At 41.7% G+C, this 20126-nt stretch overlaps 1 protein-coding gene across 4 annotated transcripts in view; it reads right to left on the reverse strand.

Annotated features, from left to right (window-relative positions):
* Positions 1-20126, reverse strand: part of ACACA (acetyl-CoA carboxylase alpha) — a 209200-nt gene that overhangs the window by 90682 nt on the left and 98392 nt on the right. For all 4 annotated transcript variants that reach the window (XM_048824490.2, XM_048824488.2, XM_048824493.2 and 1 more), the window contains 9 exons: positions 18316-18459; positions 17140-17236; positions 15581-15688; positions 12136-12192; positions 11784-11828; positions 5394-5435; positions 3732-3947; positions 3123-3278; positions 1495-1698 (listed from right to left, as the gene is read on the reverse strand). In XM_048824490.2, coding sequence (XP_048680447.1) covers positions 1495-1698; positions 3123-3278; positions 3732-3947; positions 5394-5435; positions 11784-11828; positions 12136-12192; positions 15581-15688; positions 17140-17236; positions 18316-18459 — 1069 coding nt within the window. The remainder of the gene's footprint in view (positions 1-1494; positions 1699-3122; positions 3279-3731; positions 3948-5393; positions 5436-11783; positions 11829-12135; positions 12193-15580; positions 15689-17139; positions 17237-18315; positions 18460-20126) is intronic.

Raw genomic sequence — 20126 nt, forward strand, 5'->3', positions numbered from 1 at the left:
CTACAGTCATCATAGCATCCAAGCACCAGGTGCACTTGCTTGTATGCAGCAATGGATCCTGAACTCTTCTAACAAACCTCTTGGGATGCCAAAGCCACTAATGCTATAATAAAACAGGGAAACTTGTTTGGGTGTGATCTTGGCTTAAACCAGAGTTCCTACTTGGGCTGAAAAAGGGGAGCCAGGGATTCACTATCTAAATTTAATCTCTTTAGAACCATACAAGGGCGAAATCTAAAAGAATTCTGTTAGATAAAGATTAAAAAAAAAAAGTTAAGAACAAACAAACATTTACCAAAAACATTAACATCTCAGGATGCCATCTTAGTTTTACAAGAACAGATCTGCCTTAAATTTATTGTGAAAGTTAATTAAAACCATCCCTTGTCCCTAGAATGTTTTGATTGAAACATTTAAATTTACTCTGAAAAAAACCATCAAATGTGAAAATTACAAAAAGATTCTCCTCCCTTCCCCCCAACGTAACATTTTAAAAAAGAAAATCCATGCCTTATGGGGATATTTTTCTGACCATCTCACCAGAAACAGAATGCAAAAGGAAATGTCACATTGGCAAATGGCTAACAAAACTTAAATTTTAAGCTGAGCCACTGCAGATTAACAATGTCCTTTTCTTTTCCCTGGTCCATTCAAAAACATGTAAACATTATCTATACTAGGATCTCTAGACCAGGAGAGACTGCATGGCCAAGCAGCTTGCAGGAAAGATTTAGAAAAAGGAAAAATGGTGACTCAGCACATTGTATTTGACACAAACACTGTCCAAAGGCTTTATTCTGTTGCTACTACAACATGGCAGAGATGTTACTGCAGTCAGAATATAAACTTATTTCTATATTTTAATATTTTTCATTTCCAAGATCCACATTTTAATAAATAGTTAAGTGCCTTAGTAGAATACGAGTAAGCCATACACAAACAAAGATTAGTACGTACACAACCCTCATGTTAAAGTCCTACCCAGTTTAATAAATATGACTACAGTAAGGTTCTCCAGAAATTTCACATGGGCCCCTAGGAGTTATTCATTGTTCCTACAGAAGAGGACGAGATCCTTTCTATGGATTTCTTGAACCATCCTGCATAAACATACAGCAGGGATATAATTTTCTATTAAATTCTACAGGATAGTTCCAATAGTGTATACAAAGATGATATTTTCTAATTCCAAAGGACTTTTCCATAAGGGAAAAGAGGTGTTTACATGAACAAAGCAAGTTGTATGCAAATGGCTAGACTACATACCGCCGCATGACACAGTTATGTGTTTTACACACTCACGTGCCTATTTGATGAGTCATTACAAAGCTATGTTACCTCTCTCTAGAATCACAATTCTTTATTTACTGAAACAATAATAAATCAAATAATAAATCACTTCGGTATTTGGATCAGGCTTACAAATCAACAAACAAAAACCCTCCTAAAGACCACATTCTGTAGTACTCGCTTCCAGGCCTGCACGAGCTGTACCTGTGCTGTCCTGGAGTCCGTCACCTCCTTGTACAAGCTGATGTCCAAGTAATAGCCAGATTCGTTGGTCAGGAAGAGACGGATGGGAATTGCCTTTCCAGTTGGCGTCAAGCGAATGTTAATTTTCAGCTCTGCTTGGAGGACGCGGAGCTTCCAAAGGCGGCTTCCATAGCGCATCACCATGCTCCGCACAGACTCTTCAATCTTAGTACACAGAGAACAGTGAGTTTGCACCGCCATTCTGCTGTGGATATATCCACCCCTTTATTATTCCTCCTTACTACGCTGGACCCTACCCACACATGGGGAATGGCTCATTTCCCTGAGGCCAGCATTCAGAATTTCAGGATAACCTAAGTGTGGGCTAATAAGGCTTCCTGCCCACCTCTTCAATTGCCACCACTTTCCTTTCTTTCCTCTCCCCTCCATTTATACTCTATACTGCAGGAGCAGCAAGAATGCAGTACAGACCTTACACCCGCTGATAGCTCCTTCTGAGGCTGGAATGATGCTTCCACTCAGCAAGAGCACTAAAGTCCCTAAGCAGGCGGTGAGCGTCATTTTACCATGCTTCCAGTCTCCCTCTGGATCAAAACGAGAGACACCACAGTTTGGGAATCCCTGGCTATGTACCACTGGTGACGCAGGAGCTTAATGTTTCACCAACTCACTTTACAACCGTGTTTTAAAAATACATAAACCAATAAAATTTGGGAACGGCAGAGAGCCTAAAGGTTAGTCTTTTACGCACTAGCAATATCACAGTGCAGTGGGCCCACTGCGCCCCCTCGATTGAATTTTCTTCTCTCACCTACTGCAAACATTTCTCATAGCTGAGAATTATGAGATGCACGAAAGCACTCAGAGTGGTAAACAGTTAAGTCACATTTATATGCACAATAACCATGTTTCATTGCACGTACAGTACAGTGCCTTAAATCAACAAAGCAATTACCACTCTAAGCTTGTTCCTGGGCTGTTTTATTAAACTTTATAATATATTCCTGTTGGTAAATAGCGCATATTAAAGTAAGACAATTTGTAAGCAGTTTCTAATATTCTCTCCAAAATCCTCTTTTCCAAGGCTGTTCGGGGGCAGTCAGTGCTGCAAACTCACGGGCTGATTAGGAGACTACTGAACATTTCCGTTCCTGCTGAAGTCCCTGGGCACCGTGATGTTCAGCACCTCTGAAAATGAGACCTGTAGTGCCTCTGGGAAACTAGGGCAAGTGCCTATGACCACTTTAATTAAAGGGCTTGTAAACCTGTCCCCGCCATCTAGGCTAATCAATGCCATTATTCCCCTAAGTGTTATTCAATCTCATATTCCTTGGGAGCGATATTCACTATTGGCTCTTCCCAGAGTCTCAATTTTTACATGGCTTCCAACAGAAAAGAAAAATTACTCCAGAATATTAGAATACCTAATATGACCCCCCACACACACCATTACCACCTTCCAGTGTAGAATACAGATTTCCTCTGCTTTCCCTACGAAACAGCAGGTGGAATTTGTATATTACACAATCTTTGATAGCTGGTACTCTAACTTAAGACCTACAGAACACTCCATTCCAGTGAGATTCATCCAAGGAGTAACAGGCAGCTGAGAAGTGGAGGACATGTACCTTAGATGGATCCATGATGACAGTAGGCACAAAGTTTAAGAAGATGTGGTTGCAGTCAGTGCGCACATTGGTGTTATTAAAGGCCACCTCCAGCTCATCCATGGCTTCCAAAAGCAAGCGTTCCCCTTCATTCTGCAGATACTCAAAGGAGGCCTCCTACAGGAGATTGCCAAAAGGTTATTTACTTTCCGCTAGCCTTCCCTCAGCCCCAAACACAGGTTCAGTAGGCTGCAAAAGACCATAGCAGAATCCGACACAGAAAAAAGGTGAAATCCATTTCAGTGCGCTGTACAACTCTCCAGCATACCCGAGTCTTCCTTCCAAAGACATTGATGATGGTGCCTGGTTCAGATATCTGGTCAAACTGTGCTCTCCGTTACACCAGCATAAATCTGGAGTAACTCCAGTGGAGTTACTATGGATTTGACACTCCACCTACAGTCTGAACCTGGATACTTGAAATGTTAGGTGCTATCAGACATGAGTCAGAAGCTGTAATATGCCATCCAGTAGAAGGCAGTGAGTTTATAGAGTTTACACACACACGAACTTCTGACATATTTTTCACATACAACCTTGGAAATAGACCTCCCACATCAGGAAACCTACCTTGGTAACCAGGTCTGAATGCCTTATAATAGCCCTCACGAAGAACCTGTAGTCTGTCACCTCAGTGCCCACTTCAACTTTAGCTGCTCCCAGGTACAGGTGCATTTTGTGGTTGGCACATGGAATGGCGGTGAGATCAAAGTTTCGCATTCGGTTCAGCTCTAACTGGAAAGCCAGAGCTGGCTCCAGATGACGGTAGATCCTATCTTCTTCAAACTGGAAAGAGAAGAGCACAAAGGGAATAAAAAGGGAAAAGTCAGGTAAGAAGCTGGATCTGGTAAGATGGAGAGAACTGTATAAAAATCTACTGACCTGAGACACTAGTGATGGCTAGCGTTGCCAGTCACAATAGCAGGGTCCCGTGTATTCTGTCATTCTACAGTGATAGAATTTACAACAGATTCTATCCCTAACTGCAAAATTGTACTCCAGACTCAGTTTTTTTGTTGTTGTTGGGGTTGGGTTTTTGTTTTGTTTTGTTTTTGGGGGGGGGGGAAGAGGAGGGAGACTGACCCAGGGGATGTTTGTTTGTTTTGTTTTTTATTAAAAAACATGTTTCTAGCCCTCAGGATTGCAAAGCAAATCTTGAAATGAGTGTAACTGATGCAGCAGTGTCTTCCTGAGTCTGCAGATGGCTTGAAACAACAATTCTTTAGGGTGTGAACTGCCCCATTCATTTCAATGATCCAATTCTGAAACCTCAAGTGTCAACATGGTGAACTGTTTCACTCCTGATCATTTTAGCAGAAACATTCAACTAATATTGATATCCCACAATCGCAAACTGCCTCCCATCTTCAGAGATGCCAAATGCTCCAGCCAACCCTACCTAGCTGTGCAAACCTCCAGCATCAACCCTTTGTTACCACCACAAACATCTTGGGCATGTCGAAAACAGAAAATTTGAGGATAATGTAAAATAAATAAAGGTCAATACAGAAATAAATAACGGGTACACCACACTGTTCCTATTATGATTTTTCATATTTAATTAATTAGAAAGCTAAAAATTCAATGAAGCTGCCATAAAACTTTAGGTCTGATGCACCAGAGCCATTAGTGTTAAGAGGTGCGTATTGAAACTGTCTGCACGTTGAGAGTAGAACAAAAACCAAAGCACAGCAATTCTCATGCTTTCCACTTTGGGTAAGATGCCTTCTTTTTGGAAAAAGGGAAGATCCTTCTATCGACAACACCCCAAGTTGCCGCCTTCCCTGAAGCATACTCTGTTTCTACAGCTATGGTTCTCAGAACAAGCACTGCCTTGGACTAGACAGCATGTCATGGAATGTGCAGGCAAGTGCAATCAGTGGGATGACATGAAATTTATCAGTGGAGTCATTTTAGTAATTTTGCATCACTATGGCTAAGATTTTCAAAAACAGGAGCCTAAAGTTAGGCTTCTAAATTCATAGTTAGACACCTAAATAAGTGATCTGATTTCAAAATGACTAAGGACCCAATAACTCCCATTGGCCTCAGCTGTCAATATAGTGAGTGCCTGGATAAATGGGGGAGGAGTATGTTCAGAATTGCCCAATGAGGTTTTGAAAAGATGGACACTCTCCTCTTTTAGAGAGGTTTGGAATGGTTGTAGGAGAAGGGAAAAAATATCTGTTTAAAATGGAGAGAGAGAAAAGCATTGATAACTGTACAACTTACCTTATCTCTGGCACGGAATGTGAAAAATTTAGGGAATTCCCTCTGTTTGGAAATAAAAATGATGATATCAGTCCTTCAAAAGCATTGCACACCATCTGTTCAGCCTATGGGCTATTGAGAGAAGGGACTCGGTGTGGCAGTGAAGCAGGGGGAAATCACTGCCATTACAATCTACCACGGCAAGAGCTAGCGTTGCATTACATTTTTATTTTGTAAATAAGGATGGTGGGAAGATAAAAATCCTATTGAAGTGGTTGTAGGGGCACGATAAATCAATGTAGTTTATTTTACTATTGCAGTAGATGGTTCTTGATATTTTTGTCTAATATTGGGTCTTAAAACAGATTCTAGCTAGCCAGGAGGAGATGGGGGTGGAGACAGAAGAACTCTTGCTGGTTTCTCTCATTATTTATTATTACTATTGCAGTAGCGCCTAGGAGTCCAAGTCACAGACCACAACTCTATTGTGCCAGGCTGCTGCACAAACACAGAACAAAAAATACAGTCCCTTCCCCAGAGAATTCCTCATATTCCTAACACTGCTCATGCAGTTCCCCACCCAAGGAATAGTTTTAATGAATTTTGAGAAATTCATGAGTTCTAATAATTGACTTTAACCTCAGAGTCTAGAAAGTCTACAAGATATACTATATGTTTATTTGCTCCTCTGTTACATGTATGGAGATAATCTGTACCAAGGTCATAGGTCAAGTCCTAGGCCTTATTGCAAATCTAGAAAAAATTACCATTCTAACACCATACAGCACAACTTTTGGCTCCTAATAAGCTAGGGCTTTGAATAGAACTGCTCACACATTTGAAATGCTCAAATAAGTAACCATTACCACAGTTTGTGCTGTTTGAAGTTTTGCTTTTACTTTAGCTTTCAATTCACTACAATGATCATAATTTTGGTTATCATCCTTCATTAAAGTGCTTGCTGTTGACTCTTTCCTATGCGGAATTCATTTTTGTATTATTAATAGGTTTTGGTGGTTCCACCATGTTCTGAGAATTGAGGACATGCTGTAAAATGAAATGATAGACACTGGAAGTGCTAATGAGAAAGACTTTCTGTATTGCTCTTTAAAACACAGTTATAATTGGAAAAAGAAAATTGCTCTTTAAAACACAGTTATAATTGGTAAAGATGGCATCCTCATATCTACTCCCTACAGCGCCAACCCGGTGAAGTCCTTAAGCATGTGCTTAACTATAAGCACGAGTAATCCCACTCACTTCAATGGGATTACGTACATGCTAAAAGTTAAACACATGTTTACGTGCTTTGCTGGATTGAATCCTATACGTCTTCCAAGACACATGCTCACTTTACTGATAAAAGCAAGGGCTGGTTTTTAGTTTTTAATACTGTTCACTCTGCAAAGCCAGTGCCGCTACAGAAGAGTGAGTTGACTCCATTCTGGACAAGAAATAAGAAGAGTTTGGGCCAGATTTTGCAGTCACTTAAACTGGTTTTATACGGTCATAATTCCATTGACTTCAGAGTATGCTTTGAACCAATGTAAGTGAGAACAGCTTCAAGCTCTCCATTACTAACAGTGATGTCAGTGGCAGTGGCCTGCCCTGACCCCAGGTGAAGCCTGTAGAGCTGCATAATTACAAAAATGGGCTTTTTGACTCCAAAAAATGATGAAATTTGACCTGGAGGCACAGAGAGAATAAATATGGAGTCCCACCCTGATTCTTCGAATCACAAGCAGATTTTAGACATCAAGAGGAAAGAAAAACAACGTCATGCTGCCTCAGTTCAACAACTACAGCACAATGACAGGGAGAGACGAAGTTCAATCAGGAGACATGGGCAATGGATTCATAGATTTTGAGGCCAGAAAGGACCATTAGATCATCAAGTCTGTCTGCCTGCATGACACAGGGCATAGAATTTCATCCAATTACTCCTGTACTGAGCCCAGTAATTTGCATTTGGCTCTTCCATAGTAGTCGCCTCTAGCGCTACAGAAGTTTTACCATGAAGAATCCTGTCCTTGGGATTATGGACACTACTACTTGTACCCAGGAGGTTCAGCAATCTCCTAATACAGCATATAAGGAAACAGAGTTGAGACTTCCACATTGCCTCAATATCCTCCCAAATCCCTCCCACCTGCCCCCTCTGCATGCTGCCAATTTCTCCTAACATCATCCATGCTCATTCTATCACTAATGTAATTGCTTTCGAGACATTTGACTAGTGTTGTGGGCAAATATAATAATTAAATGTGCACACACACGAAAATCCTCAGTGCTCTGGTACCAAAAACCAAAAGAGTGCTCCGTTTCCTAGGAAGAGGAATTATACCCCTGCTGTGTTCTAATCAACCAACCATCATCAAGACAATCAAAATAATTTGCCTAAATTAGCCAATCAAGACACCCTGCAAATCAGAGAATGCAAAAAGCTACAAACAGAAATCATCATAGCTGATTATTATACTAATAATCGCGTTAAAAACCTAATGAGATGAGGAAATTGGAAGCTTGCTGGAGCAACTCTCTATTACCTCAACATGCTGGGAACTAATTATATAGACTGTAATTAAAACAAAAACAACCCCAAGCCAAGCCCTGGGTAAGTTGATAGTTGGTCCAGTAACAAACTAAACAGAATAGGAGACAATAATGAAGACAGACATTTATGCAGCATCTCATACAAAAAGAGCCCAAACTCTGCAAACTTTTCAAACTGATCACAAGCTCTGCTGCCTCCTCTAGGTTGGACAGTGGCAGGCTTTTAATAACTCACAGCGCTACACAGCGGATCAGAACAGAGTGTGAATCCGATCGTGTCTGATTTTAACTACCAAGGAATTCAGACAGGTGAAACTGACAGTTATGTTAACAAGACTCCGTTCTTCAAAAAAGGCTATGAGATTTTTAAAGATCAGAGATAATCAGGACATTGGATTTCTGACTTATTCAAACAATGGCACAACAGTGGTTGAAATCACAGATGACACTTGCTACACTAGAATGGGTTTTCACTTTAAGTCACCCATCTAAATACTGACCAAACTGGATTCTGCTTAGCTTGCAAGATCATAGCCCTGGGGCAGTACGGCTGCATTCAATCAAATATAACCTTGCGAATAAAGCTGAGTCAACGTTCATGAGAGAGAGAGCGCGCGAGAAGGGCTTGTTTCCACTAGCATGGAAGAGGCTGCAATGGTGTCTTTGCCTGTTCACCTTCCACTCGTTACATAGAGGTAAGAGTGTGGGATAGTGTTCACAGGACTCATTCAGAACCAGTGAGGGGCAAACCTCAAAAGGTTCCCAGGATCTGTTTAGATAAGAACTCAAATATTTTCCAAATACTTCACTAATGCTTAGCAGGGCTGGGTTCCTTAGACCAGTGGTTCTCAACCAGGGGTCCGGGGCCCCCTAGGGGACCACAAGCAGGTTTCAGGGGGTCCGCCAAGCATGTCCAGCATTCGACTCGCTAGAACCCAGGCCAGAAAGCCGAAGCCCCACCACATGGGACTGCAGCATGGGGCACTGAACCCCAGCACCTGAGGCTGAAGTCAAAGCCTGAGCAACTTAGCTTCGCAATGCCCCCTGTGGTGTGGGGCCCAGGGCAATTGCCTTGTTTACTAGCCCCATATGCGGGCCCTGGCTTTTATATGCAGAGAAAGAGCTGATGTCGCACAGCTGGGCCAGGGAGTTTTGACAGCACATTGCGGGGGCCTCAGAAAGGAAAAAGGTTGAGAACCCCTGTCTTAGACTCCATTAGATCTCTTCACAATGCCCTGCTCTCCGAGTGTCTCTCTTCTATATGCTATTATATAGCCCACAGTGTTGTACTCAGCCCAAACTGCATAGCTCCCACCCGCTCATAGAGAATACTGTGTAGTGCATTTGGGAAAGCGCGGGGATTCCATACATTGGAAGAGGGGGGCTGCATGCATCACTGTTGATTATCAAGAGATGAGATTATCAAGAGACTGGTCTTCAGAAGTCTTTTCACACAAACAGTAACTACAGGGCAGGCATACATGCGACCACACAATAAGGGCTAAATGTCCTTTGACGATTAGCAAACCTCTCAACTCTCAGCACTATAACTAGAGTGCGACTGGTACCTTTCCCTGCCTTTCTCTGGCATTTTACCAAAGTCTTACCCTGCTTTCCTGCTTGTATCAAGCCCTGGGACTAAGTAAAAGTTGGCATTCAGCTGTCATTTTACCTTGGAATAGGAAAAAAAGAAAACAGTGACATGCCTGTAACTCTAATTACAATATTTATTAACTGAAACCTAGATAACAAGAACGCATTCACCCATTCAGAGGTGCACAATGTAAGGGTGAAGCACTGTCTGAAGGTGTCTCTCAATGCACACATCTTTCCATTCACTGCCCACACTCCTGCCCATTTAAGCTGATAACTCACAAACTGGCTGAACTTTTACTAGTTGTACGTGCCGGGAACTAGTGGCCTTAGACAGATAATAAATATTGCTTTCTTCTGTAGCTGACTCTTTAGGGGTTGTTTGGTTTTGTTTTAATAGAAGCTGCCCTTTGTTTAAAGCTTTTGGGGGAAATTAAAATTCATCAGAAGCTACAGCTTTTAAACTATATTTAAATTCACTGGCTCTAGCAATAAATCAGTGAATTCTAGTACGTTTAAGAGAGACCAGCGCACGCGCACACACGTACTTTGAAAGGATAGGATTTAGTCATATAAAATAATACTTGCATGTCTAGGGGCTGATTGTGGGTCCAATCCAATTCCAGCTGAAGTCAGTGTAAATTTTGCCATTGACTTAATGGGAGTTGGACTGGGCCCTTACACACCAAACGCAAAGAGGCAGACCCTCCTCTGGCACTATGACCATTTACACCAGCTGAGGATTTGCCCTAGGATCTGGGTGCACATTTAAAAAAACAGAGCCCCTCATATAAAAGAGGCATTGCTGAGGCAGTGTCCAATTCCCATAACTATCACAGTTGAGGAATGATCATTAGAATGATTTGTTAATCCAGACTAATGGATGAAAATGCCAAATCCAGTGCCCCTCTCTTAACCCGCATCCCAGCTCTCCAAGTTCTTGAAGGACTCTTCTGTTCTTCCCCAGCTTTCTGATCCCCACCAGCAAGCTACAGCATTCATTCACAGCCTCTCATATTCCATCCCCCAAGTATCAATTTTATTCTCTAAACTCCTGATTCTTCTTTCTAAAGCCTGAGGTTCTATGCTCAAACACCCCACACTTCTCCTACGATTCCAGTTTCCTGTCTAAAGTCACTGACTGACATACATCTGTATATACTGTCATAAGATAGGTTTCTGCCATCAATAAACTGGAGGAAGTAATTCAGTTTGCAGCATTTCCTAAAGCATTTTGGAAAGCTTTTGCTTCTTTAGCCTGGAAGATAAACTCCCCTATTACTCTGTAGAGAAGAACCAATGATGCTAACTCAGGGATAAGGAAAATATTCCTAGTACTAGATATTTCTAAAGGAAAAAGCAGAGGGTCTGTGAAGCATTTCGCTAGCATAGCCCACAAAGGCTCACCTCATTAAAATAAAGTTGGTAGCGGAAACTGAATGATCCAACTGGCAAAGTAGAAAATTTCTGAATAGTGTGAGTGCTGCAAGCAGATACCCAAGGGGAATTTATTAGCCACTGTTATTAAATTGGCATATATAAAAATGTATTTTTAAAAATAGCTACAATGAGACACGTTCGTGTGTGATTCATGGTGTATTAACATCTTACAATATTGATCGCACCTGGCCTTCAGCTTCGCGTCTGACAACATACTAGCTCTGGATTATAACTCAGCCTCCTTCATTGTTTGTGTGGTGTACACTCTATTCAGTACACAGCTATAACGGCGGAAGGGAGAGCTGCCTAGTGGTTTCAGCAGCAGACTGGGTGCTGGCAATCCAGAGTTCTACAGATGGCTCTGTCATTGTGTGAACTTTGGCAAGTCATTTTACTGGTCCCTTTCTGGGTTTATCTGTAGAGCTGGTAAGGAGCTGGGAGACCCTTGAATAATATTTTTATGTTGTAAAAGAACATTAGAATAACTAAGGCCAACCTAGATTATATGGGTGCATATTCAGCCAGGTGTATAAACTACTAAGTATAATAAGCATGAGAGTAGCCCCCTTGAAGTCAATAGAATTACTCATGTGCTTAAAGTTAGTCACATGCCTAAGTACCTATGTAAAGTTAGTCACGTGCCTAAGCATTGAGCACATGCCAACTAATCAGTCAGGACCATGGGGTTGGATTTAAATAGCTCACTAAAGAGTCAAATCTTCTTCTCCTTACTCATTTGTAATGACTAGAATCACTTTATTTCCATGAACTGAAAAGAGGAGTTGAAGGCAAAATTATCTTGTTTTTTTTTTTCTTTTTACTTACATGAAATCTTTGATCCACCTCATAGTTGACCTGTTTCCTGAAATCCTTACAAATGAAACAGAGAAAGACAGGGAGGGGGAGGAAGAGCAGAAGAAAGCTAGTAATTAGTACTAAAATCAAAAATAAATTAAGACAAGATTACAAGTGAGACACAGATTTTTTTTTGTAATTGTCAATTAATTTTCTTAAGCGAATTCACTGAAACAGTCTCAGTTTTAGAGAATGAAGGCAACAAAAAGCAGAACTAAAACGCTAGTAAATGCAATTTTTAATCTGAAAAATATTAAGATTATAATTTCATTATGAACTACAAATAAAAAGCTTCTGGGCATCAGGGGAGATGTCAAAATACCTTTTGTGCTACAAGGAACGTCAGCCTTCGAATCCCATGATCAATCAGGACTGATTTCTGTAAAAGGGAAGGACAGCAAACAGGAGAACTGGTTTAACAGAAAAGAAACATAAGACTCAAATCTGGATGACATCTTCTAAGGACTGGTAATGGGTGAGAAAGCTTCCTGCCTCTAAACTGCAGACTCACAATCCAGCCCAGCTTGGTGGTGACTGAAAGTTCTTATCAGATGGTTGCTTAGCAGCACCTGTGAGCAAATGCAATAGTCTCAGTCCCTTCTGAGTGGAGAAGAATCCATATAACAACCACATTTGGCACCATCTGGGAAACTTCTTATCTATCTCAGCAGGGAATTAATTGTTCAGGAAACACTCTTACCAGCAGAGGGGTTACTTAGATCATAAACTTTTTGGGGGAAGGGACCATCTTTTTGTTCAGTGTTTGTAAAGCACCTAGCACAGTGGGGTTCTGGTCCATGACTTGGGGTCCTAGACTTTATGGTAATAAAAATAATCATAATAATATGGGGTTCAAGCAGTCTTCTTGGCCAAGGTTAAAACTGAGCTTGCAAATCCAGAGGAATTAACCTACAACACCGGTCTCAGGAGGTAGGGGAAACTTTCTGCATTGGTCAGGAAAACCACATTACAACAATCTAAAGTGGCATGAGTATTCATGATTAAATACAGTGCCATGGACTTGCATGACATGTTCAGATATAAAAAAACATAGTAAGCTCTTTGAGACAGCCCAAAAGTGCTGGCTTTGTTTTGGGTTCGTACAGCACCTAGCACTATGGGTTCCTGGTCCGTGGCTGGGGCTCCAAGGCGCTATGATAAACAAACAAACAAAAAACAACAGTACCCTGCCCTAAAGGCTTCGGCTGCGACAGGTCCAGGCCTACAAACCCTTGCTCAGAAGGGTACCACTTACTCATGCAAATAATCAGTGGAGTGATTCACCTCAGGAAAGACTACTCGGGTTTGAAGGATGGGGCCTTAATTTAGATGGTATAAGATTCCATTGCGAGTGGGAAGAAGAGAAAGACACAAAATCATCCTGTTTGGATTGTTTAGGCTCCTGGGCTTGGAAATATTTTAACATATCTAAAGTGTTCATATTTTATAATGTTGGCATAGGCAGTGGTGGGGACACACATATTATTAATTATTTGTATCGGGGTAGTATCTAGAGGTCATGGACCCATTGTGCTAGACAATGGACAAACAGCAGAGGAAGGCAGCCAACAGACTTCAGTTTCTGAGGAAGCAAGGAGAATGAGGAAGCTTGGTGCATGGGAGGGCACTTCTTTTACTGGCTCCTGATTCAGGAAATCGCTTAAGCACATGCTTAAAGTCTGATAAGTACATGCTTAAAGCCCCATTGAAGTAAGTGCTGTCCTGAAAAGGGATGGTTTCCTGAATTGGGGCCATACAGGGTTACATGGAAAAAGATAATTTGACATAACAAGGAACAGAAGACAAAGGATTCAGTATGGCAGGAGCAGAAAATAAAGGCTTTTTTTAAAAAAAATAGACTGGCCCAAATCTATCCTTAGTGTAACTTTACTGAGCTGAATGGAGCCACGCTGCAGATGAATGCTTCCCATGATGTTTATGCCCACTGTCCCTTTTAAACAAGTTTAGATCTCTGTCATTTTTCTCCTGTTTCTACTCTCTCTCCCCACCCTCTTTTTCGAATTTAAAAACAAAAAAGGAGAGTGAAAAGGGAAAGAAAGCCTCAGCATGGCCAAGAACAAACCCACCCCTTCTGGTTTGGACTGAAATGTTTTACTAAGGTTAAGCCCTTCGAAAACGAGCATCAGGGACTACATTCCTGGCAAAGGAAGAAAATAACTTTAATAATGCCATGATTTACAAAGCAAAAATTGTTATTGCTTTTAAAATTCCACAAGTGGCAGACAATAACAGCATAGCAACAGGATTCTGATTACATTGTAATAATGTAGGTCTCACAGCAAGTCCACAGCTATTACCGAGCGATTAGGCAACAGTACCTGGAGAAACTCCATTTAAACTGACTGCCTCAATCTCCTCCACAAGTCATTTACAAGTATATGATCCTAATTTCTATTAAAAAAAACCACACACAACATGCTGGGACTGGAAGATTATTTGGACAATTTGGATCAACCTATATGATAGTTTAATGTGTTTTTTTTTTAATTTCTTTTCTTTTTTCCTTCCATAAAACGCCTGGAGCACAATCATGCAAATGAAAAACAAAACTAGTTTTGCTTTACTTTTTAAAAGAGACAGTTAAATTCTGAATTGGACTGGACAAGCACAGGGTTTCTTATAAGCTTCCAGTTCACTAGTCTTTCTGTATGGACAGGACAGTTGTATTGTGCACAGTAGAAGAGTGTTTGATCATACCTAATGGCTCTAACACTGCTATAACCTCAAAAATCACACACACATTATGCTCAAATAAATCTGTTAGTCTCTAAGGTGCCACAAGTCCTCCTTTTCCTTTTGCGAATACAGACTAACACGGCTGCTACTCTGAAACACACATTATACATCTCACAGGAAACACCTGACTTATTTTTTGCAGCCCCTTTGCCATCTCCCAGTAGGGAGCAGGAGTTAGAGATTGCACTCCTCACAATCCCTCCCAATGCCACTTCAGTGCCATCATGGATTTAGCAGGATCTCCATGCATGATGGGATATTCACCCGGGAAGACAGGAGAGGGGTTTTCCAGGTCGGGCAAAGGGGAAGCTAAGGTCCACTCTAGAGAGAAAGGGCAGAATACAGAGATGCAGCTGCTAACTAATGTTAGCTCAGGAGTGACCACAAGTGTAGAATCTGGTTCCTCGCTAAAAGTTAAAGGGCACCCCCTGCTCTCGTAAGGGAGAAGCCAAATTTACTGATCAGGTAGTGCCAAAGAAACAAACAATGGAGATGTAGATATTATGCCAACAAAAGCTACAGATTTCGATAAGATTTAGAATGTCATGACACATGCACCATTTATTTGAGGTCATCTCAGACATTTCTGTTACACTGTCCTTCCCTATGTCAACCTGAACTGCGTCAAATAACTGTCATTGTATCTTGCTCCTTCAGACCCCAGATAAATATCAACACTTCACCTGACTCATTTAAAACTATAAGTTTCTTTTTGGTTTTTGTTGGGTAAATGCAAGACTCTTTAGCTGATGGATTAGGATACACCATAAGGCAACACAAAGGGTGCTCTGTTGTTCAGTTCCTTCCCCAGAGGCTCCAGGAAACTGTAGCTACATCCAATTAGAGAAATAATACTGTTTTAGATTAGATAAATTAAGGATTTAACTGTTCCGTTTATATATTTATTTTGCAAGATACCTGGGAAATGCAGACTTCTTCCCAAGGGAAAATGTCTCCCTAGTGGGTCACAATAATACTGGCGAGTAGGTTCACTCTAAACTGCTATTCACCTTGCTTTGTGTGAAGTCCCTGAACATGGCCGCCAACCCATCATCATCAATGTCACAGTCGGTCTTAATGGCAATGTTCAGTATGTGAATGGGCTCCTCTCGGGCACTCTGTAATTTAAAGAAAGCAAGCCTAATAAATAAATTATTAACAACAACAAGAAGAGGAACGTTATATTTATATAACCTCTCTATCTGAGGGGATCCCCAAGTACATATACACCACCAATAAATGCAGCTAGCTCTGGGGAAGAGGCTGGCATGCTGAACCAAAGTACAGGAAGGGGAATTCTTAATCTAGAAAAACTATGGAAACCCCTGCCCTTACAAACACTACTATGGGATATTTAAATGTCCACCCACAGCAGGCTGGAGCTTCATTTTGAAGTTCTCCTCAAGGCTCATGCACACTAAACTGCTTTGGCAGATAACACTGGTTTCAAATGGATTTTGGAGGCACAAGGAATGCAGAATAAGGTCCTTTGTATCTATGTAGCATTACTACAGTGTCTTTGTAGGACATGTGGAGAATTTTAGCACCAAGGGAGGCCATAAAATTAAAAAGGGGAGCAAAGTTCACTGCATGGAAACGAAGCAGCATGTCTTCATGGCTACAGTGCAATAGGATATTATGGTAGCTCAGCTAAAACCGAGCCATGAAAAGTAACACGCTTAATATTCAAGAACTTGCAATTAAACTCTCACAAACTGGATACTGATCAACAGAAAACTATTCTTGGTTAGGTGTGGACGGCACGGGTGTGGGGGGAGGAAAGAGCATGTAAGGAAGTAGTTATGGCGGAGATAAATCCTTGTCCCATATTATCTACCCTACAAACAGACATCAGGAACAATGGACTGATTTGAAACCAACCCTTGTAATGATATGCTCCATATCAGAGCTTCCAGTCTGCTACAGGTACTGTGGAGCAGCTGCCTGTCCCTCTAAGGAGAGTGCCTCTTGCATCACTAACCATTACCAACCAGCTGCTTCCTCTGAACCCTTTCTCTACGCCAGTTTGAAAACCCGGGGACTCCTCTCACCTTTCCTCCCCAGAGTCTGCACAGAAAGAGGAACAGAGGGAAGAGAACAGGATATGAAAAACTAAATGCCACAGTGGTGTCCTAAATGGGGGTGAAGCAGAATACTAATGAAGGTCAGACCACAAGAAAGGGTTCAAATACTCTGACTTAACCTTCCTATACCCGTACAAGGCCAGGTTCCACTGCCATGGGGCCAAATGCTCTGTCACACCACTGTAAATCCAGAGTCACTCCACTGACTTTAAAGAAGTGATTCTGGATTTACTCTGACGTAACTAAGAAAAAAAATCTGCCCCATGGTTAGAATGGACGAAGGAAAAAACCCAATGATTCAAGTTGTTCTGAACCCCCTACAGCAGAAAAACAAACTAGATACTACTCCTACTCCCACCAACGTGAACAAAACTTCCACCGAAGTCAGCAAAACAGGTTTAGTCCAGAGTGTGCAATCACCATGGAAAAACGCACTTTCTATCCCTGTAACATGCAAGGAACCTGGGAAGAAGGAAATACCGTACCTTATCCTCATCATACAAGGAAGTGTGGCCAGCTTCAGGAAAGGTTGGGCTTTGGGGAGGCGAGTCACAGAAGCAACCCATCACTTCATCAAAGATTCTGAAACACGTCCAAGAAATGCTAGTCATAAATAAACTACTCACAACCCAACGGCACCAAAAGCACACTCAGTCACCCTACCAATACCATCTTCATGGGGTGGAGAAAAAGTCATTCCTCCCCTCTGCAGACTTCAGAGCTGACTAAATGGAAACATTGTCCAGTACGAGAGCTAAAAATCAGGAGGTGGACTTGGTTTAAACTTCAACGAAAGCAAGCAAGCGAGCTAGCTATATTTTTTAATATATAAGCTGCTAGTGTCCATATCATCATTCTTGAGGTTACAGAGGTTACAGAGGAAAGCCTGAGATGAGAGCCCTGACAGCCCAATGTAATTGCCCCTCTCCCTGGGGTAATGCATCAGTATACATCAAGAGATAGATACTGAATGCATTTAATCAAAAGATGTATCATCTCTTGTGCGGTTTATTCTAGTGTTCTGTTTCATTTCTCCTGACATTTCACTCATCACGTCACAGGTGGCTTCTTCTGCTCTTGGCTCAGAATCTGGGCTTTTTCTTTGTTTGTTTCATAATACATGGGGGCCAAAACATCCTGACTGCACAGATGAAATGGTGGTGCAACGCCCCCACAAGAAGAGACTATGATTCTTCCACCCCCGTCATGGGGAGCATGCAGATGTAAGATTTCTGCTGGGTGTTGGGGTGAGTGTTGTGGAAAATTCATAGGCTCTGCTTGTGGGGGCTTTCCAATCTTTTGCGTAAGTCCAGAAGGTTTAAGACCAGACATATGTGCGTGCACAAAGACATACACCCAATGTTGGGAAGAAGGGCTCAATTCCAATAAGCATTTAAAAGTTCAGATGCTTATGGGAACCTTGACTCTGCAAAAATGCAAAATTTTGGTCAGAGGCAATCAGTTCTTGTAGTATTTTGGAACTTCCAGTTATTCCAGCCAGACAACTAGGGGTGGGGAACCCAAACACTTGGCAATTTTGGAACTTCTATGAAAGCTTTGAGTGTCGTACTAAAAACAGATAAAGACTATATCCCATTTAACCGCCCCCAAAACTATCCTGGCAAACGCACACACAGAGAAATCAGTACCCATATCCTTACCTGACAAACTCTTCAAAAGTCCGGAAGGAGACCATTCCGCCCATCCGCTGGCACGGTGGGGTGAATGAGTTGTCCAGCAGCACATCACTCACACTTGCTACATGGACCATCCCGTAATGATTGAGGTTGGAGGAAAAGGACATTCTAAATGGCAATTCAAGCAGAGCTTTATTAGTGGATTGGATGAGGAGGGAACAAGGTAAGGTTTTTTATTTGTTTTGTAATTGTTTGAAATGCTGAAATGTATACAGTACAGTAGAACTAGACTGCGGTCAAATTAACCCTTTCACTACTGGGGTGGTAAACCTGTTCTGCTACCTTTACCCAGTCACCAAAATCACTGGAACTAGGACGTGCACGTGGTACCCTTAGTAACACAACTGTGTTCTACCTGGACCCACTTGAGACGAAGCAGCAGCCAAGGGTTAAGAAATATCATTATTCCCTTTTAAAAAAATATTTCTTAAGAGAAAAAGAATTGAGCTTACAACTGAATTATGACTATGCGATGCCAAAGGCATTTTTCTCCTGTACCTATGCTATGTGTTACAGATGAAACGTTCACAGATAAACACAAGAATAATTCTTGGTTATGGCATTTGAAAGGTTTAGTAAATCTTTACAAACACCATCAAAAACATGTATTGAAATATATTTGTTCTATCTTTTTTTTTAAAAAAAGAAACACCTTTAAATTAGACACTTGCTATACTCTTGGCTTCAGTAATCAGACTCCCAACCCCACCCCCTTTTTCAAATCTTTTCAGTAAGCTTACAAGCACTTCCATCCCACTTTACACTATCTCAAGCTCCCACAGAAGGTATAGTGACTTCTCTAGAATGCAGTATTGGGACCCAGGGTCTCACACATGCTCACACTTGCTTTCATATGCTAAACACAGTCTTATTTCAGTGCCTTCCACTTAATTCAATCAATGATAAATCTGGTCCTCTTTCTAATTTGACCAATTCCTCAGCAACAAAACCTCTTTGCATTAAGTTCAACACAACTTCCACCCTGTCGCTTTGATTGGTTTTGACTGCCTGAAAGCAGGACTGCTGAATAATTCAAACAACTGGCTGTGGAATGCACCCTTTTTAAGGCAAGGGGACAATGAAAAGGCAGGAAGAGCCAAGACAAACAGAAGCTGTTTTGATCAGACACTGTGATTGATATAATAAGCACCACTATGTGCTCTGCAAGTGATGAGATGCACCCCGGTGATGATACTGCTCATAAAGAAGGGCCAATTTCTTATATTAATAAGGGCGATAGGAACAGACTGGAATGAAATAAGAGGAAAAAACTACATAACAGACTTCCATTTAGCGAAAGAACGGGTAATCTTAACTGATCAACATTATTATCCGCCAAGGGTCTGATCCTGTACATAAGGGCTTGTCTACATGCTGCATTAGTCCACACTAGAGGGGATGTAAATTTTAGTTCGCACTAACTGGCCTGTGTGGACCCGGCTGGCAAGCACAAGAACTTTCCTAGTGTGCATTAACGTAGCCCTGGTTTAAACAGTACTACAAAACTTTTAGTGCATACCAGAAGGATCCACATGGGCCAGTTAGTGTTCAACATGTGAAAATTTACACTCCACTGGTGCCTGCTAAAGCACTGTGTAGACCAGTGGTGGGTAACCTGCGGCCCATGGGCCGCATGTGGCCCATCAGGGTAATCTGATTGCGGGCCGCGAGATACTTTGCTGATGTTGACCGTCCGCAGGCACAGCCCCCTGCAGTTCGCCATACCCAGCCAGTGGGAGCTGCAGGAAGCGGTGGGCCGCAGGGACGTGCTAGCT

This window comes from Caretta caretta, chromosome 17 (genome assembly GCF_965140235.1).
Source record: "Caretta caretta isolate rCarCar2 chromosome 17, rCarCar1.hap1, whole genome shotgun sequence".
Classification (NCBI taxonomy): Eukaryota; Metazoa; Chordata; order Testudines; family Cheloniidae; genus Caretta; species Caretta caretta.